Source organism: Staurois parvus, unplaced genomic scaffold (genome assembly GCF_062004578.1).
Source record: "Staurois parvus isolate SC_StPar_1 unplaced genomic scaffold, SC_StPar_1.0 ptg000282l, whole genome shotgun sequence".
Lineage (NCBI taxonomy): Eukaryota > Metazoa > Chordata > Amphibia > Anura > Ranidae > Staurois > Staurois parvus.
The window spans coordinates 1,562,449-1,579,139 of NW_028318078.1; the positions used below are offsets into that span (position 1 = coordinate 1,562,449).

At 42.2% G+C, this 16,691-nt stretch overlaps 1 protein-coding gene across 3 annotated transcripts in view; it reads right to left on the minus strand.

The window, feature by feature from the left end:
* Positions 1 to 638: 638 nt before the first annotated feature.
* The window catches only part of BICD2 (BICD cargo adaptor 2), a 158,489-nt gene continuing 142,436 nt past the window's right edge, over positions 639 to 16,691 (minus strand). The window contains exons 7-9 of one of the 3 annotated variants that reach the window (XM_089681849.1): positions 6,335 to 6,545; positions 4,317 to 4,393; positions 639 to 2,768 (exon numbers count right to left, since the gene is read on the minus strand). In XM_089681849.1, coding sequence (XP_089537975.1) covers positions 4,346 to 4,393; positions 6,335 to 6,545 — 259 coding nt within the window. In that variant the 3' untranslated portion in view covers positions 639 to 2,768; positions 4,317 to 4,345. The other 2 variants (XM_089681850.1, XM_089681848.1) reach the window with 2 other exon arrangements.

The following is a 16,691-nucleotide window of genomic DNA, read 5'->3' on the forward strand; positions in this document are numbered from 1 at the left end:
ACATTTCCAACATACAGATCTTCCTGAGTGCCCTTACCAAAATGGAAGCCACAAACCAGAGTCTCAGTGAAGGACACTTTTAACCTCTAGTATATGGACCTCTGAGCCCACCTTCAGTCCCCCCCCCCCCATTAATCAGCTATTTATGTTCACTGTGAGTATCCTCACTTCCTGACTTACTCAGTGAAACTCTCTCTCTAGATTAAATGAACCTATGTTCTCCACCTTCCCATTGTGGATCAACTGAATGCACATTTCTTCAGACAGTGATATGTTCACCCACCGATGACCATCAATCCGTGCCCTGATCCTACATGGATCTTAAAAATAGGGATAATTATAAATGCAAACTAGGCCAAAAGAAACCGGGGGTAAAAAGAAGTTGCTGCCCCTAGCATTTAGATTGCACCGGTAAAAAACACAACCAATGTGAGTGGCTGCAGTGGGGCACGGCTTTAGGTTTTCTCGATCAGCTCCAGATATTCTTGGATGGTTGGTATATGTAGCTGCACCACTCTTCCAGTTTTCCAGTTTTCTTTGCTCCAGTTTTTATAACCAGTCCCTGTCAAGGCCATTTTTGTCCACAGTGCTCTTCAAGAGGGCTAATAATGTTTATAAATAAAAGACGAGCAGACAAGTTCCTTTATCACCTTTATTGATACATGTGACTACCCTTACACAGGCAACTTGCTACACACAGCCTTGTATTAATATCATTAACACTTTTCATTCACTAGACAAACCATTATAAGAAGCGCCAATCTTGTGGACGGCGACCGCTTCTGCTGTCTGATCTGTGTAAAGGTTACTTGGCAAGAGTACGTGCATATAACATGTAACTGAAGAACACTTTGCCACTAAAAAGTAATGCACATAAACATAATAATAATACAGTACTTTATGAAATCAGTTCAAATAAATACCCACTTACAGATGAAATTATTTGCCGTAACAATATTTTAAAGGATCAATACTGTAAAAGATGAGAATATAAAATCCCGACAACTAGAATTTATACTGTTTTTCCAGCAAACAGAAATCTTTTTTTTTTTTCCCCCTTTTAATATGCAATTAGAATTTCACGTTACTATATCTGTCATCTTACAAAAATGACATTCTTGTAGTGAGTACCAATTTAAAACAATTGCTTTGGCCTCAACAAACTGCTGCCTATCTCCCAGGCAGGGTTTGTTGATGCGCAATCAGTTTCTGTTTCCTGCAAACAACAGAGCTTACATAGGACATGCAAAGAGCAAAGATCAATGTGTTGTTCATCACATTTGCCAGCCATATAATATCAAGGCTGCGTCCACCACTGAGGAAAGAAGACAGAGTCCGCGTATCCCACCATTTAGTGGACAGCCACCACAAATGTATAAGTAATACATCTTGCGTTAATAATAATTAAAGAAAAATCAAAGCTATTAGTTTTGGTTTGCAATCTTTATTTTCCTCAATCCCTGAATTAACAAGGATCTGCGCTGAAAAAAAAAAGAATCACTGACCAACGGAATTTTTTACAATTTTTATTTTCGTGTAAATATATACTACTTAAATTTCCTAAAAATATGCAAGATGGCGTTTTATTTTAAGGTTTCATTTGCACTTATTGCTCCGTATGCTTTCATTAGATTTCAGAACCTTTTTTTTTTTAATCTTTGCCCTGTCGAAGCTAGTCTAAGATTCCCTCTTCTGTAATATAAAAGGCACTACTGGTATCCGTAACAAAGGCTTACAAACACTTGGTAATCGAGTTGAGAATTTAAACTTTCTAGGTGCGCCATAATTTGGCACGATAATAAAGAAAGCAAAAAACAAACAATTCCAATTTGGAATTTAAATCGGTACAGTTGTATAAAATTCTGTTCATCAGCAATTCTTGAATGTCCTAAAAACCAGGATAATCTGACATTTTAGGTAATACTACTTATTAAACTTTTTTTCTTTTCAAGTGCCTATTACTGTTTTAACCAAAGAAGTCAAGTTTTTCCTTGTTACATTAAGCTATTCCTAAGAATAATAATATAGTATGAAAATCCCAGAATTTTCAGACCCTGGATTTTTTTTTTTGTAATGAACATGGCAGTTAAAACCAGTAATTATAACACAAACAAAAATATTATAGTGAAAAAGCTAATAAGACAGAACATATATAATTATATATATTAACAACAAGGAGTGTTTAACCAAAAACAAAAGAAAACAAAAAAGAAAGAAAAGAAAACCACCAAAAATAAAAATGTTAAATTCCCTGCATCATGCTGATACTGAAATCAACATGCACAAGCGATAATACTAAAAAAAAAAAACAAAAATCAACATGTCGCAGCTATTAATGGAACCGCAACATGTTCTATAATAGAACTATGTAAATATAAAGAAAAAAAATATTAAAATATAAAAAAAGTGCACAGGTTTATTAATCTGATGTAAAATAACAATTAAAAAGAAAAAAGGAAAAAATCCCATGTGACTGATACGAGCACAGAGAAAATGGATCATAGTGTTTGTTCAGCACTTGAGCATTTTTTTTTCCCCAGCAGCACTTCATGGTAAAGCTTTTAATTTATTGAGAGTACACCAAGAAAAAAAGTTAAATATTCAGGAGGACAGCTTACTGTAAAACCTATTATAAAGGAGGGTGCAGTAGTTTCTTGTCTTTTTAATTTTGTGCCATTGGCTCTAACTGTCAAGGGTAAGTTGGACTGGAATTACATGCATTTCAATGCATCGGTCCGCACGTTCTTCTCCAGGGATCTAATCTACAACTGGAAAAACATAAAATAAAAATTAGATATGTAACATTATAAATGGTGACTCAATGAAAGGAGCTGTGCGGAGTGAGTTAGTCTGAAAAGAGCCAAGACCGGGCGCTTGTTAGTTGTCAGGCTTAAAGGAAAAGGATTTGCTTTCAGCCAAGAGCTCAAATGATAGGTACCTGTAGGTAGCAGACTTCTTTCATTTATATAAATAGCCATCTGCCATGGCATTTAAGCCGAACTGTAAGCACAGTAAAAGGGAAGCTATGGATCTCCATGCAGTGGTCATGCAGGGTGATGCCAGTTTGGGCACAAGGTGCCCACTGATGAAAGAACTGCAACAGGCAGCGAAGCTTTACAAGTGTAAAAGCTTTAATCCACGTGGGGAGAACGGGATAGAAAGAATGCCTTAAACAACTGTAAATTATTAATAAAATAGCTAATTATTTAAAAAAAACAAAACAACAAAAAAAACAAAACAAAACATTTCTATATTAAAATACAAGAATTCCATAATCATTAGGCTTAAAAGGGGATTTTCACAGTGCTGGAATCATTAGATCTATCAATATTCAATATCAGTATGTCTACTGATTAAGGAAACAAAACTTTTACAGTTTTTAAAAAAAGAAAAAAAAAAAAAAAAATCAGAGCTTTGCACAGTTTTACTTGGGTAAAAATTATAGCACCCAAACAAAAACTATAGGCTACCAGTTCCTTTCTATTAAAAGAAAAAAAAAAAACGTAGAATACATATATTAAAAAAAAAAAAGATAAAAAAATCAAGACACTGAGATTTACTTTCCTTATAAATGTGGTACTTGAGATTATCTCTCTCTCTCTGAAGTGCCATAGCCATCATATTAGAATTATTAGGCCATAGAACAACTATCACCAAAGAAGACAACGGTAGAAAAAGAAGAGCAGATCTGCTCGTGCTGAATATATTCTGTTTGCAGAATACAACCATATTTTAGGGGAAAAAAAAAGGAAAAGATTTTAGCAAAAGCAAGCCCCCAAATAAGTAACTATTTATGTGGAAATGAAAGCGGTCAGAAATATGTGTCATTATGCCCTATTGTGCAAATTTAATTCTACAGACTTTTTCCCTAAATGTTGAGTTTTCCTTTTGTGCACTTACTGGCTAAAACATAAATGTGCAGATTCCGCTTTGCTGCATTGACTGGTAAAATAATAATTAAAAAAAAAATAATAATGTTGTTTGCAAAGTGCTCTGTGACTTGCCCACACACTTTTCAGTAGCCAAGTGATGTCTAAGGCTGGCCATACACTATACAATTTTCTGTTTAATTTCTGCCCAATTTCTTTTAGATTTACGGTCAACTAAGTAGTGCAAGGGCCTGCTTAATTGGATATAATTGAAAGTGTTGTTTAGGTTTGACCTCATATTATATGGTTTTTGGTAAATCTAAAGCAATTTTCTAAAGAGAATTGTATAGTGTATGGCCAGCCTAACACACTGTTAGTGGGCAAAACTGCAATCCTGTTAGCATGCACTTCTTCCACTCAGAAAGCAGGCAGCGAGCTCACGATTACCTTCCAGTAACAATGAGGGCTTGTCCTGACTACTTAGTGACAGAGTTCCTGGACACAGGGAGCAGGGTGCTGATTATCTATAAGGAATGGCAGTGACAGGGGATGAAGCATTGCCAGGGTCACTGGATATAGAAAACAGCAGGCAGACAGAAAGACTAGGCTGGGAGTGTTATAGACACAAAGAGGAGGAGCAGATCCCATTCTTACATGATCTGCCCTGGGAAGCTACAAAATTACTATGAAAAGTACAGGATGAACAGGGCTATACAATAGTATTTAAAGCAGGCACTTTCATTGTTTTGTTTTTAACAGGCTATTGTGCCTTTAATACCTTCCATCATCCAATGTCAGCCTTTTTTTTGTACTGGCACAATTCCTAAAAGAAAATACTTTTTTTTTTTGCTTTAATAGAACTGAAGTTCGACAAATGTACAGTTCCAATTAGCGCATCACGGTTGTCAATTTATGCGGTGACCCATAGGGGGCAGCATTTCTCTACTGTAGAGCCCTGTTACACTGTGTGCTTGCATATGTAAAGCCTGTTTATTAAAACAAACTCAACTGTATTCTATGATAATATAGAATAATAATAATAGTATTATGCAGAAGTAGCTGGCGTTTAACTTTGCCATGAATGCTTAATATTATCTTGCAATGTAGAAAAGGTTGGACACTTCCAGATGCTGTTGATACCGCCGAGGTGTCCATTTCTACAGCAATATTCAGGTTTTTTGGTCTCTTCTCCACTTACAGGAGTAGAATCAAGTATTTCTGAAGCCCAGGTTAATATTTGGATACTGTGAGTATCTTAATACTTGTGAAAGTCAACCATAAACTGGATATAGACAGGCTTAATTAATAAGACGGTGCAGACAACCATGATGTTATGCAATGGGAAACAAACCCATATCAAGCAGACTTCAGTTCAGTGACTGGTGAATTCTGATTGGCGGTTGTCATTTTGAACTGCTTTATTAAAGAAGCCGATTCTTACACCTGTATCCTATTTAGTCTGTGTGACAGGCTTATGAATGCTGAATAGCATAGCTTGTATTTTGGCCAATACTATTTGCTTGTGAGAGAAAGAAGCTAAATGTAAAGCGATTGCAAGCCGATAAACTGAAAAACCTCCTATTTCATATCAAATATCCAAAAATCCTTTACAAGGCCTTGCTACTTAACAGCTATTCTGGACTTCTAAATATACATGAACATTGCTATCACCTTAAGCAGAGGCCTATTTGTGCTATGCAAGATACAAAGATCGACGCATGCGATACAACAGGCTACCGGCCATTACAGACCTGGTAAAGCCCAAGATCAGAGAACACACACTTCACTGAAGCTGTTAATCACTGGTACTTGTTATACTACAGATATCTCTTCCAAGTTTGCACAATTGGTGAGCCTAGTGCATATGATTGGCTGAACAAAGACACTGCAGCTGACCCTTTTCTAGTATATGAAAGGGTTGCTGTGACAGGTCCTCTTTCAGGTACATTTATACACCAGTCCCACTGTTTTTAGATGCGAAAACTGAACTCCATTTATTAATTTAAAGCCCACCTGTGTCATGAATCCAATTTCAGTTTTCTAGATTTTAGGCGTTTAGTGTTAGGACACTGAATACACATGTGCCCGTACAATCCGGTGCAGTGATTATGGCTTCAGTTTGGTATTTGTTCCCACAAAGCAAACACATGCCTCACAGGTTAACCTCGGAAGTGCTGCTCGGACTCCTTCCCATGTTAACTTGCTGCAAGAGCCCCATACAAGTGTTAGTTATAATCAAGCTCAGCTTAATAATTCCATTTGCATACACAGGTCAACAACGAACCAGCACGAGTTAAGTGGCTGCAGTACTGTAGCGACTTCATGCGGACTATCCAAGCAGGGGAAAAATACAAAAGTCATGCCTCCTTCTAGTCACAACAGATCTTATACTTTTCACTGCAAAACACCTGGTTGTTGAGGACAGACCCCTCAGACTTGTCCGCGCAAGAGCGGACGTGACTTACACTGGGGTTACTGGTTTTGTTTTTGGACGTAGATTTAGTGCGCACGCGCTTGGCCTGCTCGTGGTCGAGTTCCAGGTGCTCCAAGCGCTGCGTCAATGCCAGCTTCTGCTGGATGGCCATTCGAAGCAACGAGTTCAAAGTCTTCTTCTCATCTTCTGCCGCTGCCAGCTGCCTCTGCATTTCATCAAGTTGTGTGACATACTCATCGCATCTGTAAAGCAAAACAAAAACAGATCATTATACTGCAGAACAGACATTGATGTCGGGGCCAGACGACCCCCAGAAAACAAGGTAACCAGTGTGGGGAAAACTGCTGCTGGCTGTAAAGGGATAGTAAAGGTTTGTTTGTCTTTTTAACTAGTTCCCAGCCGCGCTATAGCCGAAGGACAGCTACAGCGCAGTTGTCTAGTTCTGGAACAACATCCATGGATTTCATTCCAGAACACGCCCCCAGCGCTGCCAGTGATCGCTCTGTCCTACGGACAAAGCTGGTCACGTGATACGGTAAAACAGCCAATCACGGCAGCCTTTTATGACATGATCAGCTGTGTCCAATGACACAGCAGAACACCAGTAAATACAGTTGCTGGTTATCGGCTGCACTTTCCTCACGCTGTCACAGCATGAGGACAGTACTGCTGAGAATCGGCAATTTTCAGCGAAGTGATCGGCACTGATGATCAGTGCACAGCAGTGCCACCCACCTGTGCCACCCACATGTGCCCATCAGTGCCACCCACCTGTGCCCTGCAATGCCACCCACCTGTGCCACCCATCAGTGCTGCCCTGCAGTGCCGCCTATCTGTGCTACCTATCAGTGCCCATCAGTGCAGCCTCATCAACGCACATCAGTGAAGGAGAAAAATTACCTGTTTGCAAAATGTTATAATAGAAACAAAGAAAAACTTTTTTTTGTTTTTTTTTTGCTCTTTTTTTGTTTATAGTGCAAAAAATAAAACACCCAGCGGTGAGTACATACCACCAAAAGAAAGCTCTATTTGCATGTAAAAAATGATAAAAATTTCCTATGGGTACAGTGTTGCATGACCGTGCAATTCAAATTGCGACAACACTGAAAGCTGAAAATTGGCCTGGGCAGGAAGGGGGTATAAGTGCCCGGTAGGCAAGTGGTTAAATAACAAACATGTCATACTTACCCGCTCTGCAATGGTTTTACCTCTTCTTCTTGGGCCCCCCGCTGGCGCTCCCGGCTCCTCCCCCTTGACCAGTGTCAACCAATAGCAAGGTGCATGCTCACTCCCAAGCTACGCTCTATGCGTCCATAGGACACAGAGCATGGTTGGCCTGGCTTGGCCCCACCCTCTCTCTTCACTGGCTGTGTTTGACAGCAGTGGGAGCCAATGCTGTCTCAGCAATGAGAGCGAGACCCTAGAGCAGCGGTTCTCAACCTGGGGGTCGCGACCCCTTTGGGGGTCGAACGACCATTTCCCAGGGGTCGCCTAAGACCATCGGAAAACACATATTTCCGATGGTCTTAGGAACCGAGACACCGCTGCTCTGTCTCGCGATCTGTGGGCGGGATGATATGCTGCCCCTGTAACCTGGCCACACCTCCGGGATCACTCAACAGCTCCGCCTCCTCGCCGCTGATTGGCCACCGGAACTGTAGCTCAGGAGAGGCACACAGGCGGCCAATCACCGGCGAGGAGGTGGAGCTTGGAGAGGAGGAGCCGAGCGGCAGAGCGCGCAGATCGAAGAAGATCGAGGGAGCTGCAGGACCGAGTGAAGAGGAGAGAGGCCAGAGAAGGAAGACAGCTGACAGGTAAGTGCAAATTTTGCTTCTGCAGGCTGTAGATGGGAGAGGGAGAGAGCGAGCCCAGGCTGGGGCAGGGGTCAGCAAGGTAAGTATCATTGGTGTCAGTGGGAGGAATAGTGCCCCATCATTTGTGTCACTAATACCAACGATGGGGCACTATTCCTCCCCCCACTGACACCAACGATGGGGCACTATTCCTCCCCCCACTGACACCAATGATAGGCACTATTCCTCCCCCCACTGACACCAACGATGGGGCACTATTCCTCCCACTGACACCAACGATGGGGCACTATTCCTCCCACTGACACCAACGATGGGGCACTATTCCTCCCACTGACACCAACGATGGGGCACTATTCCTCCCCCCACTGACACCAACGATGGGGCACTATTCCTCCCCCCACTGACACCAACGATGGGGCACTATTCCTCCCCCCACTGACACCAACGATGGGGCACTATTCCTCCCCCCACTGACACCAACGATGGGGCACTATTCCTCCCCCCACTGACACCAACGATGGGGCACTATTCCTCCCCCCACTGACACCAACGATGGGGCACTATTCCTCCCCCCACTGACACCAATGATAGGCACTATTCCTCCCCCCACTGACACCAACGATGCGGCACTATTCCTCCCACTGACACCAACGATGGGGCACTATTCCTCCCACTGGCACCAATGATAGGCACTATTCCTCCCCCCACTGACACCAACGATGAGGCACTATTCCTCCCCCCACTGACACCAACGATGGGGCACTATTCCTCCCCCCACTGACACCAACGATGGGGCACTATTCCTCCCCCCACTGACACCAACGATGGGGCACTATTCCTCCCCCCACTGACACCAACGATGGGGCACTATTCCTCCCCCCACTGACACCAACGATGGGGCACTATTCCTCCCCCCACTGACACCAACGATGGGGCACTATTCCTCCCCCCACTGACACCAACGATGGGGCACTATTCCTCCCCCCACTGACACCAATGATAGGCACTATTCCTCCCCCCACTGACACCAACGATGGGGCACTATTCCTCCCCCCACTGACACCAATGATAGGCACTATTCCTCCCACTGACACCAATGATGGGGCACTATTCCTCCCACTGATACCAATGATGGGGCACTATTCCTCCCACTGATACCAATGATGGGGCACTATTCCTCCCACTGATACCAATGATGGGGCACTATTCCTCCCACTGACACCAATGATGGGGCACTATTCCTCCCACTGATACCAATGATGGGGCACTATTCCTCTCACTGACACCAATGATGGGGCACTATTCCTCCCACTGCCACCAATGATGGGGCACTATTCCTCCCACTGACACCAATGATGGGACACTATTCCTCCCACTGATACCAATGATGGGGCACTATTCCTCCCACTGACACCAATGATGGGACACTATTCCTCCCACCGACACCAATGATGGAGCACTATTCCCCCCACTGACACCAATGATGGGGCACTATTCCTCCCACTGACACCAATGATGGGGCACTATTCCTCCCACTGATACCAATGATGGGGCACTATTCCTCCCACTGACACCAACGATGGGGCACTATTCCTCCCACTGATACCAACGATGGGACACTATTCCTCCCACTGACATCAGTGATGGGGCGCTAGTCCTCCCACTGATACCAATGGCGGGACACTATTCCTCCCACTGATACCAACGATGGGACACTATTCCTCCCACTGACATCAGTGATGGGGCACTATTCCTCCCACTGATACCAACGATGGGACACTATTCCTCCCACTGATACCAATGATGGGGCGCTAGTCCTCCCACTGATACCAATGATGGGGCACTATTCCTCCCACTGCAAAATTACAGTTCTGAAGTAGCAACGAAAATAATTTTATGGTTGGGGGTCACCACAGCATGAGGAACTGTATTAAGGGGTCGCGGCGTTAGAAAGGTTGAGAACCACTGCCCTAGAGTAAGCAGCTTGCTATGGGGGCACCCAAGTAGGCTCCCTCCTGAGCCACTGCTCTGACTGTCCCTACACAAACAGAGCCTGACTCGGCCCTGCCCCCCTGCTCTCCTCATTGGCTTACTGGCTGTGATTGACAGAACCAGGAGCCAATTGCTCCTGCTGCTGTCTCAGTCAATGAGGAGTGAGAGACCTGGGAGAGCTGAGCCTCCCATGCACATTGTTGGATCGAAAGAGGGCTCAGGTGAGTATTAGGGGGGTTGTAAGGAGAGCAGCATACAAATATTTTAACTTCATGCATAGAATGCAGCCTTTACAACAACTTTAAATCTAGATATGTTGTCTGCCTCTCATTTTTACCTCCCTCTATACATACACATTCATGCTATAAAAATAGAGATTGTAAGTGGGTAGGGCTATGCATACAAACCATCTTTGGACTCTCCGTTTCCGTTATGTTCCTGAAAATTCTAAATGTGCCAATTGATGGCTACTGTCGGATTAGAATCATTTCAGCAATCAATTGTTCTAGCTACAGCTTACTAGGGGGTGGGTTTGAGACCAAACATCATTGGCTTAGGAGCTCTCCTGCATACATTGGTTTCTATGATCAGCATAAATATAAAAGCAATGTATAATTAAATACTGCAGATTCATGCACACACCATTGCAGGAATATCTGTTTTTCCATAGACCAGATGCGATTTCTCCTGCGCTCTAGGGCCCAGACCGGTGGCAAAAAGATGGAACAAACACCAGAGCAAGCGACCACCTGTATATTTCAAGGTTGTGCAGCTGCAAAACAGGGCTGGGGAAGCCCGATCGATACTGCAAAGTGAAACAAAAAACAAGACGCGCACCAACCTTGCACATTACCTCAGTAACAGAATTTATTAAGAGAGTGTTAGCTCCCTTTATACAAACTGACTAAAAGGCCAACTTTTAGTCAGTTGGTATAAAAGGAGCTAACACTCTCAGTCCAGTTAGCTCTGAGGAAGAAGGCATAGCCTTCGAAACGCGTCAGCTGTACTGAGCGTCTACCCCCATGATGGGATTCACGCTGGCTTCTTATCTTTGAAGTCCCTTTGAGGACTACATGCCTGATTTTATTCGCGGTTTGTGAGTACCTATCTTCTATTAATAAATTCTGTTACTGAGGTAATGCGCAAGGTTGGTGCGCTTCTTGTTTTTTGTTTCACTTTGCAGTATCTGTTTTTCCATAGTGGGTGCAGTGTGTAACTGAGCTTAGAGTTCCGCTTTTTGTGAAGATGAGAAGGTAAACATAGGTCTGCTGGCTTCAAGACTGGACTGTCTGGTGTCTGAACTCCTAATTAGTTTGTATACCACCATAATTAAAGAAAACCTGTACTAAGAAAAATATGTAGGCTGCAGTCACTGGTTTGGAACACAAATGCAGACTAGAATGCTATAGTGATATCACAACTGATAGGTGGACTTAAAGTGGTTGTAAACCCTCACCTATACCCAGTGAAGTGACTGGCCTCAGGTGATACACAGAGATGAAACAAATCCTCCTACATACATTGTACCTGTTTATTTGCAGCCATTTGTCCTGTAGATCCTGATAAAACTCAGAGATGAAAAGGATTTTTCACAGACTCACAAAAGCAAGGGACAGGGAGCTGCAGTTACACACTGTAAAAGAGCTCTGAGAGCTCCCCCCACCCCTCCCCCTTCACACAGCAACTGAGCTGAAGCTGACAATCACAGGATCTGTGCTGGAGATAACTCCCGTCACCTTTTTAGTTCTTGGTGTCAGTAAAACTTGCTGGTGTCAGAAATGACTCGTGCTGATAGCAGATGAACTAGACAGCAGACAAAAATTACATCTGGAGATGGGAAAGAGGATATTAAACACTATAGAAATTTGTGCTTTGTTCAGATCTGATGTCTGGGGTTAACAACCACTTTAAATTAACCAACCTTCAGGCCACCCACCTGCAATGTACTGCGGACAAGTGGCAGCTACAGGACCAGCGACGTACGGGTCTTTTGTCAACACGGGGGGCACTGTGCGCCCACCCCCCCACACTGCTGTGTCCAATGAGCATCCCGGTAATTGGGACCTTGCGATCACATGATCACAATGACAACAAAGCTTTTATGAATCAATCTGATTCATAAAAGCTTTACTTCTGTTCCTGGAGAGCTGCCTTTGGTCCACAGTTCTCACAGGACACATGAGTCCAATCACAGCACCCTGTACCATGTGACCAGCTGGAGCCAATCACAGATCACTATTATATTGAACGATCATGAACTTAACACATTTCATGACAGTTCAAAGCAAGCAATGATCTTCATTGCTCATGCAATACAAAGTGTAATAAAAAAAATCCCTGATCCCCCACCCCCAGGATAATACAATGTTACTATGGTAACATTGCATTATTCTGATGAAAGTATTTAAAAAAAAAAAAAAACGTAAAGAAAAAGAATGTTGAAAAAAAAGGTCCAGGGAAAGAAGAATGAACACAACACTGAGTAAAAGCTCTATATTTTACACGCACAAGTTAGATTAGAACATTAACCCTCTGATCACCCTGTCACCCAACCAGTGCCATTAGTAGTGTGTCACTATATAGAATATTTCACTGATCACTGTATTACTGCCACTATCAGATAGCGTCAGGGTCAGTTAGCACCCCTCCCAGCCAGGGTCAGCTAGCGGTAGATTGCCCGCACACTATCGCACTCACACTATAGGTCACTGATCACCGCCATTACTAGTATAGTGTTTGTACAGATCAATATATTGATCACGAACAGAACTATACTAGGACCTCCTTTGTATAACGTCCCCAAAAACACAGTGTTAGCAGGATCAATCCCCTTTGCTGTTCGCACTAGCGTTTAGCCGCTCCGCTGTTTTTCACGGAAGATTTGTATCAATTGATTTTGGGCCAAAGCAATTTATACACACAACAGTACATTGCCGCCCACCCAAATTCAGCTCTTTCCAGACAATTTGCATGGAAACCTATCACAGTTTCTGAATGTAACATTGTTTTGGGCCTAACCCTCAACATGGGCATTACAAAAAAAAGTAAGAATTGCGGTCATATTGGTCCACAGACCTAATTCGTCTTATGCCTGTGTTCTCTGCGGTTACACAAATACCCAATATGGACCAGCAACATACAGGTACATTGCTGGACTTTATACAAAGATAATACAAAGATAATGCCTGCAGCTACAAGCATCATCCTGGTATTTTTTTTTCAGTAAGTGGTCGGCTTTCATGCAAAAACAATCCTAGCTGCTAATCTGCGAAATATTAACCGTGCCTCTTATCAAATTCCTTGGGGTGTCTACTTTCCAAAAAGGGGTCATTTGGGGGGTGTTAGTACTATGCTAGCATTTTAGGGCTCCCGAAACTGTGATAGGTAGTGAGGAAGTGATATGAGGAAATATGCCTTTTGAAAGGCTGAAGGTGGTCACTGGATTTTAGGGGCATTTATGTGGCTAGGCTGCTAAAAAGTCTCTCACATCCCCATACTCGGGAGTAACAGAATGTGTTTTGGGGTGTTATTCCACATATACTCATGGCATGTGTGAGCAATATATCATTTAACTGACAACTGCCAAAAAGAAAAAAACTTTTTTTGTAATTTTCCCAAACTTTGTGGCAAAAAAATAAAATGTTCCATCGCCTCAACATGCCTCTCAGCAAATTCCTTGGGATGTCTACTTTCCAAAAAAGGGTCATTTGGGGTTTTTTGTACTGCCGTTACAACCACTTTAGTAAACCAATGGAGGGCTAAGCTAAAGATTCACATTAACATCCTCCATCCTAAGGAATTAAAAAAATTAGGAGGAGGAAAACCATCTTGGATAGGACGCATAAATCTGATAAAAATGGTAATTGTACCCAAAATCCTGTATAGATTTCAAATGATCCCAATTAAACTCCCAGAGGTTTTCTTTAAGGCAATAAAAAAAATGATAAGATATATATGGAGGAATAAAAAACCTAGAATATCCTATGAATTGTTAAGTAGAAATAAAGAGAAGGGTGGACTGGGAGTGCCAGATTTTAAGAGATATTACAAAGCAGTAATTTTAGCGAGAATTTTTGATTGGACGTATAATTCAAAAGGGAAAAGCTGGGTTAAAATTGAAAATCAACTTAGTGGAACTAATTTTAGTAAAATTATATGGGTACCAGCACAATTTAGAGGATTAAAAGATAGTACAAGTTTATATACTTTAAATGTTTTAAGAGTTTGGGATATTTTGCACAAATATATGAAGTGGGATTTTAATTCTATATTAATGCCACTGAGGAACACAGATTTTTTCCTCCAGGTAGAGAGGAGATTACAGGTAAATAGTTTAAGAAGGAGGATGTTCAATTGAGAGATATAATGGTGGGGGGAGAATTGAGATAATTTAAGGACTTGGAAAAGGAAAAGGGAGAAATTTTCACTAAGATAGATGAGTGGCGTTATCACTAATTAAAACTTTTTGTTGGGAATCTTCAGAAACCCTTGAGATCTAGAAAGGATTGAAATTAGTTTGAGAGGTTGTTGGAATCATGGGGAGATGGGAAACACGGTATTGCTAAAATATATAAAATTCACACTGAATTAGACACAAACACAAAGCCAATGTATATAGCAAAATGGGAAAGAGATTTGGGGATTGTGATAGAAGAGGATAAACAGAAGAAAATATATAGATTAACTCACGAGAATATAAGTATGTGAGAGGTGCAAATAAATTACAAGTGTTTGACAAGATGGCAGATTACACCGAATGTTGAACATAAGATGAGAGGGGAGAATTCACCGTGGTGTTGACGGGGGCGTGGAGAGATAGGCACCGTGTATCACATATGGTGGGATTGTCCAAAAATTCAAGTATTTTGGAAGATAATAGTTCATTTAATTGGGATGATTACTGAGATTGATATTGGGTTGGATCCAGAGACTTGTCTTTTACGTCGTACAGAGCTATCAGTGAATAAATATAAGGAATCGGGTATATGGTACTATCTAAACGCAGCAAAAGGTCTGATAACCAGGTTTTGGCGTAAGACAGAGGTGCCGAAGGAGGATGATTGGGTAGATAGAGTGAATCAGATTTGTAGGATGGAGAAACTTTACCATATGCATGAAGACAAGATGGGGTTATACTATGTGAAATGGAAAAAATGCGATTTGGATTAAAGGTGAAATATAGGAAGCTATAGTGTGTGATGATGTGAACGTTCCTCTTGCTTTAGTAGGGAAGATGTGGGGGAATGCAGAGTGGGTAGATTGGGGGGGGGGGGGGAGGGATAGAGGGGAGGCGAGTTGGGAGGGAAGGGGAAATAGATATAGAAAGGGAAATAAGTAATGGTTTTGTATATTTTATGTGAATATGATGGAAATGTGTATTTATTTGAAAAATCAATAAATATTTGAATTAAGGATGAAGACCTTTGAGAAGATCTGGGAACCCTGGATATGATATATTCCAAGAGCCGTGAGAGATGGACTGACAGGAGCAGGAGCCAATGGCTCTCACTGCTGCCTGTCAGTCCCTGTGTGAAGAGGGAGAGAGGAGAGAAGACTGCAGCCAGACACAGCGCTGGGTCGATCCAGCAGTGACGTGTTTAGAGGGAGAGGGGGACACAGCAAGTCCTAAAATGTTTTTTACCTTAAAGTGGCTGTAACCCTTACATATACCCAGTGAAGTGATTGGTGGATTCAGGTGATACACCGAGAGGCAACAAATCCTACTACTGTTTATTTACAGTCTTCTCTACATTCAAAGTGCAGAATTTCTAAAGCTTGTCAGAGTTCATGCAAAAAAAAAAAAAAAAGGGACAGAGTTGAAATTACATACCTCAGAGCTCAGTGCGGAGAGCTCTGGAAGCTGATTGGAGGGAAAGGACACACCCCCCTTCACATAGCTCACAGGAACAGAGCTGAGGCTGTCAATCTACTGGAGGTCCCTCCCTTGTCACCATTTTTCTCTTGGTGTCAGGAAAACTTGTCAGAAATGATTCATGCTGATAGAGGAATGCAGCAGCAGATAGAAATGATACTTTGTGCTCTTAACTGAGGCAAGTACACAGTATAAAGGGATATGCTTTGTTCATATTTTGTGTCTAAGGTTTACAACCACTTTAATTCATGGAATGGATTAAGGTTAAAAACGTTTTAGCTTTAGAAACACTTTAAATAAAGATGACAAAATGTTTCAGGTTGGTGTGGGCAGCCCACTGATTTCTTTCTGTGAAGACCCATTTTATCTTCTGTGAATCCCTCGTGCAACATCACCATGAAACGTATTATTATACGCCAACATGCTTGACACACAGGAATAATTATTCCATTTTGGGCTGTGGAAATCATTTTCCATCACTAGATCTGGGTGACCCGAATCTGACATTCAGGGTCCCTGAGGACCCCTATTTATACCGAATCTTTCAGCTTTCCCAAAGTATAATTACAATACGCCATCCCCGGAGAGCCAGCTTCATGGATTAATAATTCCCGCTGTGCCAGAGTTGCCTCAGGTACTCTGCAGTCTCTGTGGTATGGAAAGAGCACAGACTAATTGCTGTATTTATGTCAAGATCCAGAATTGGGGAA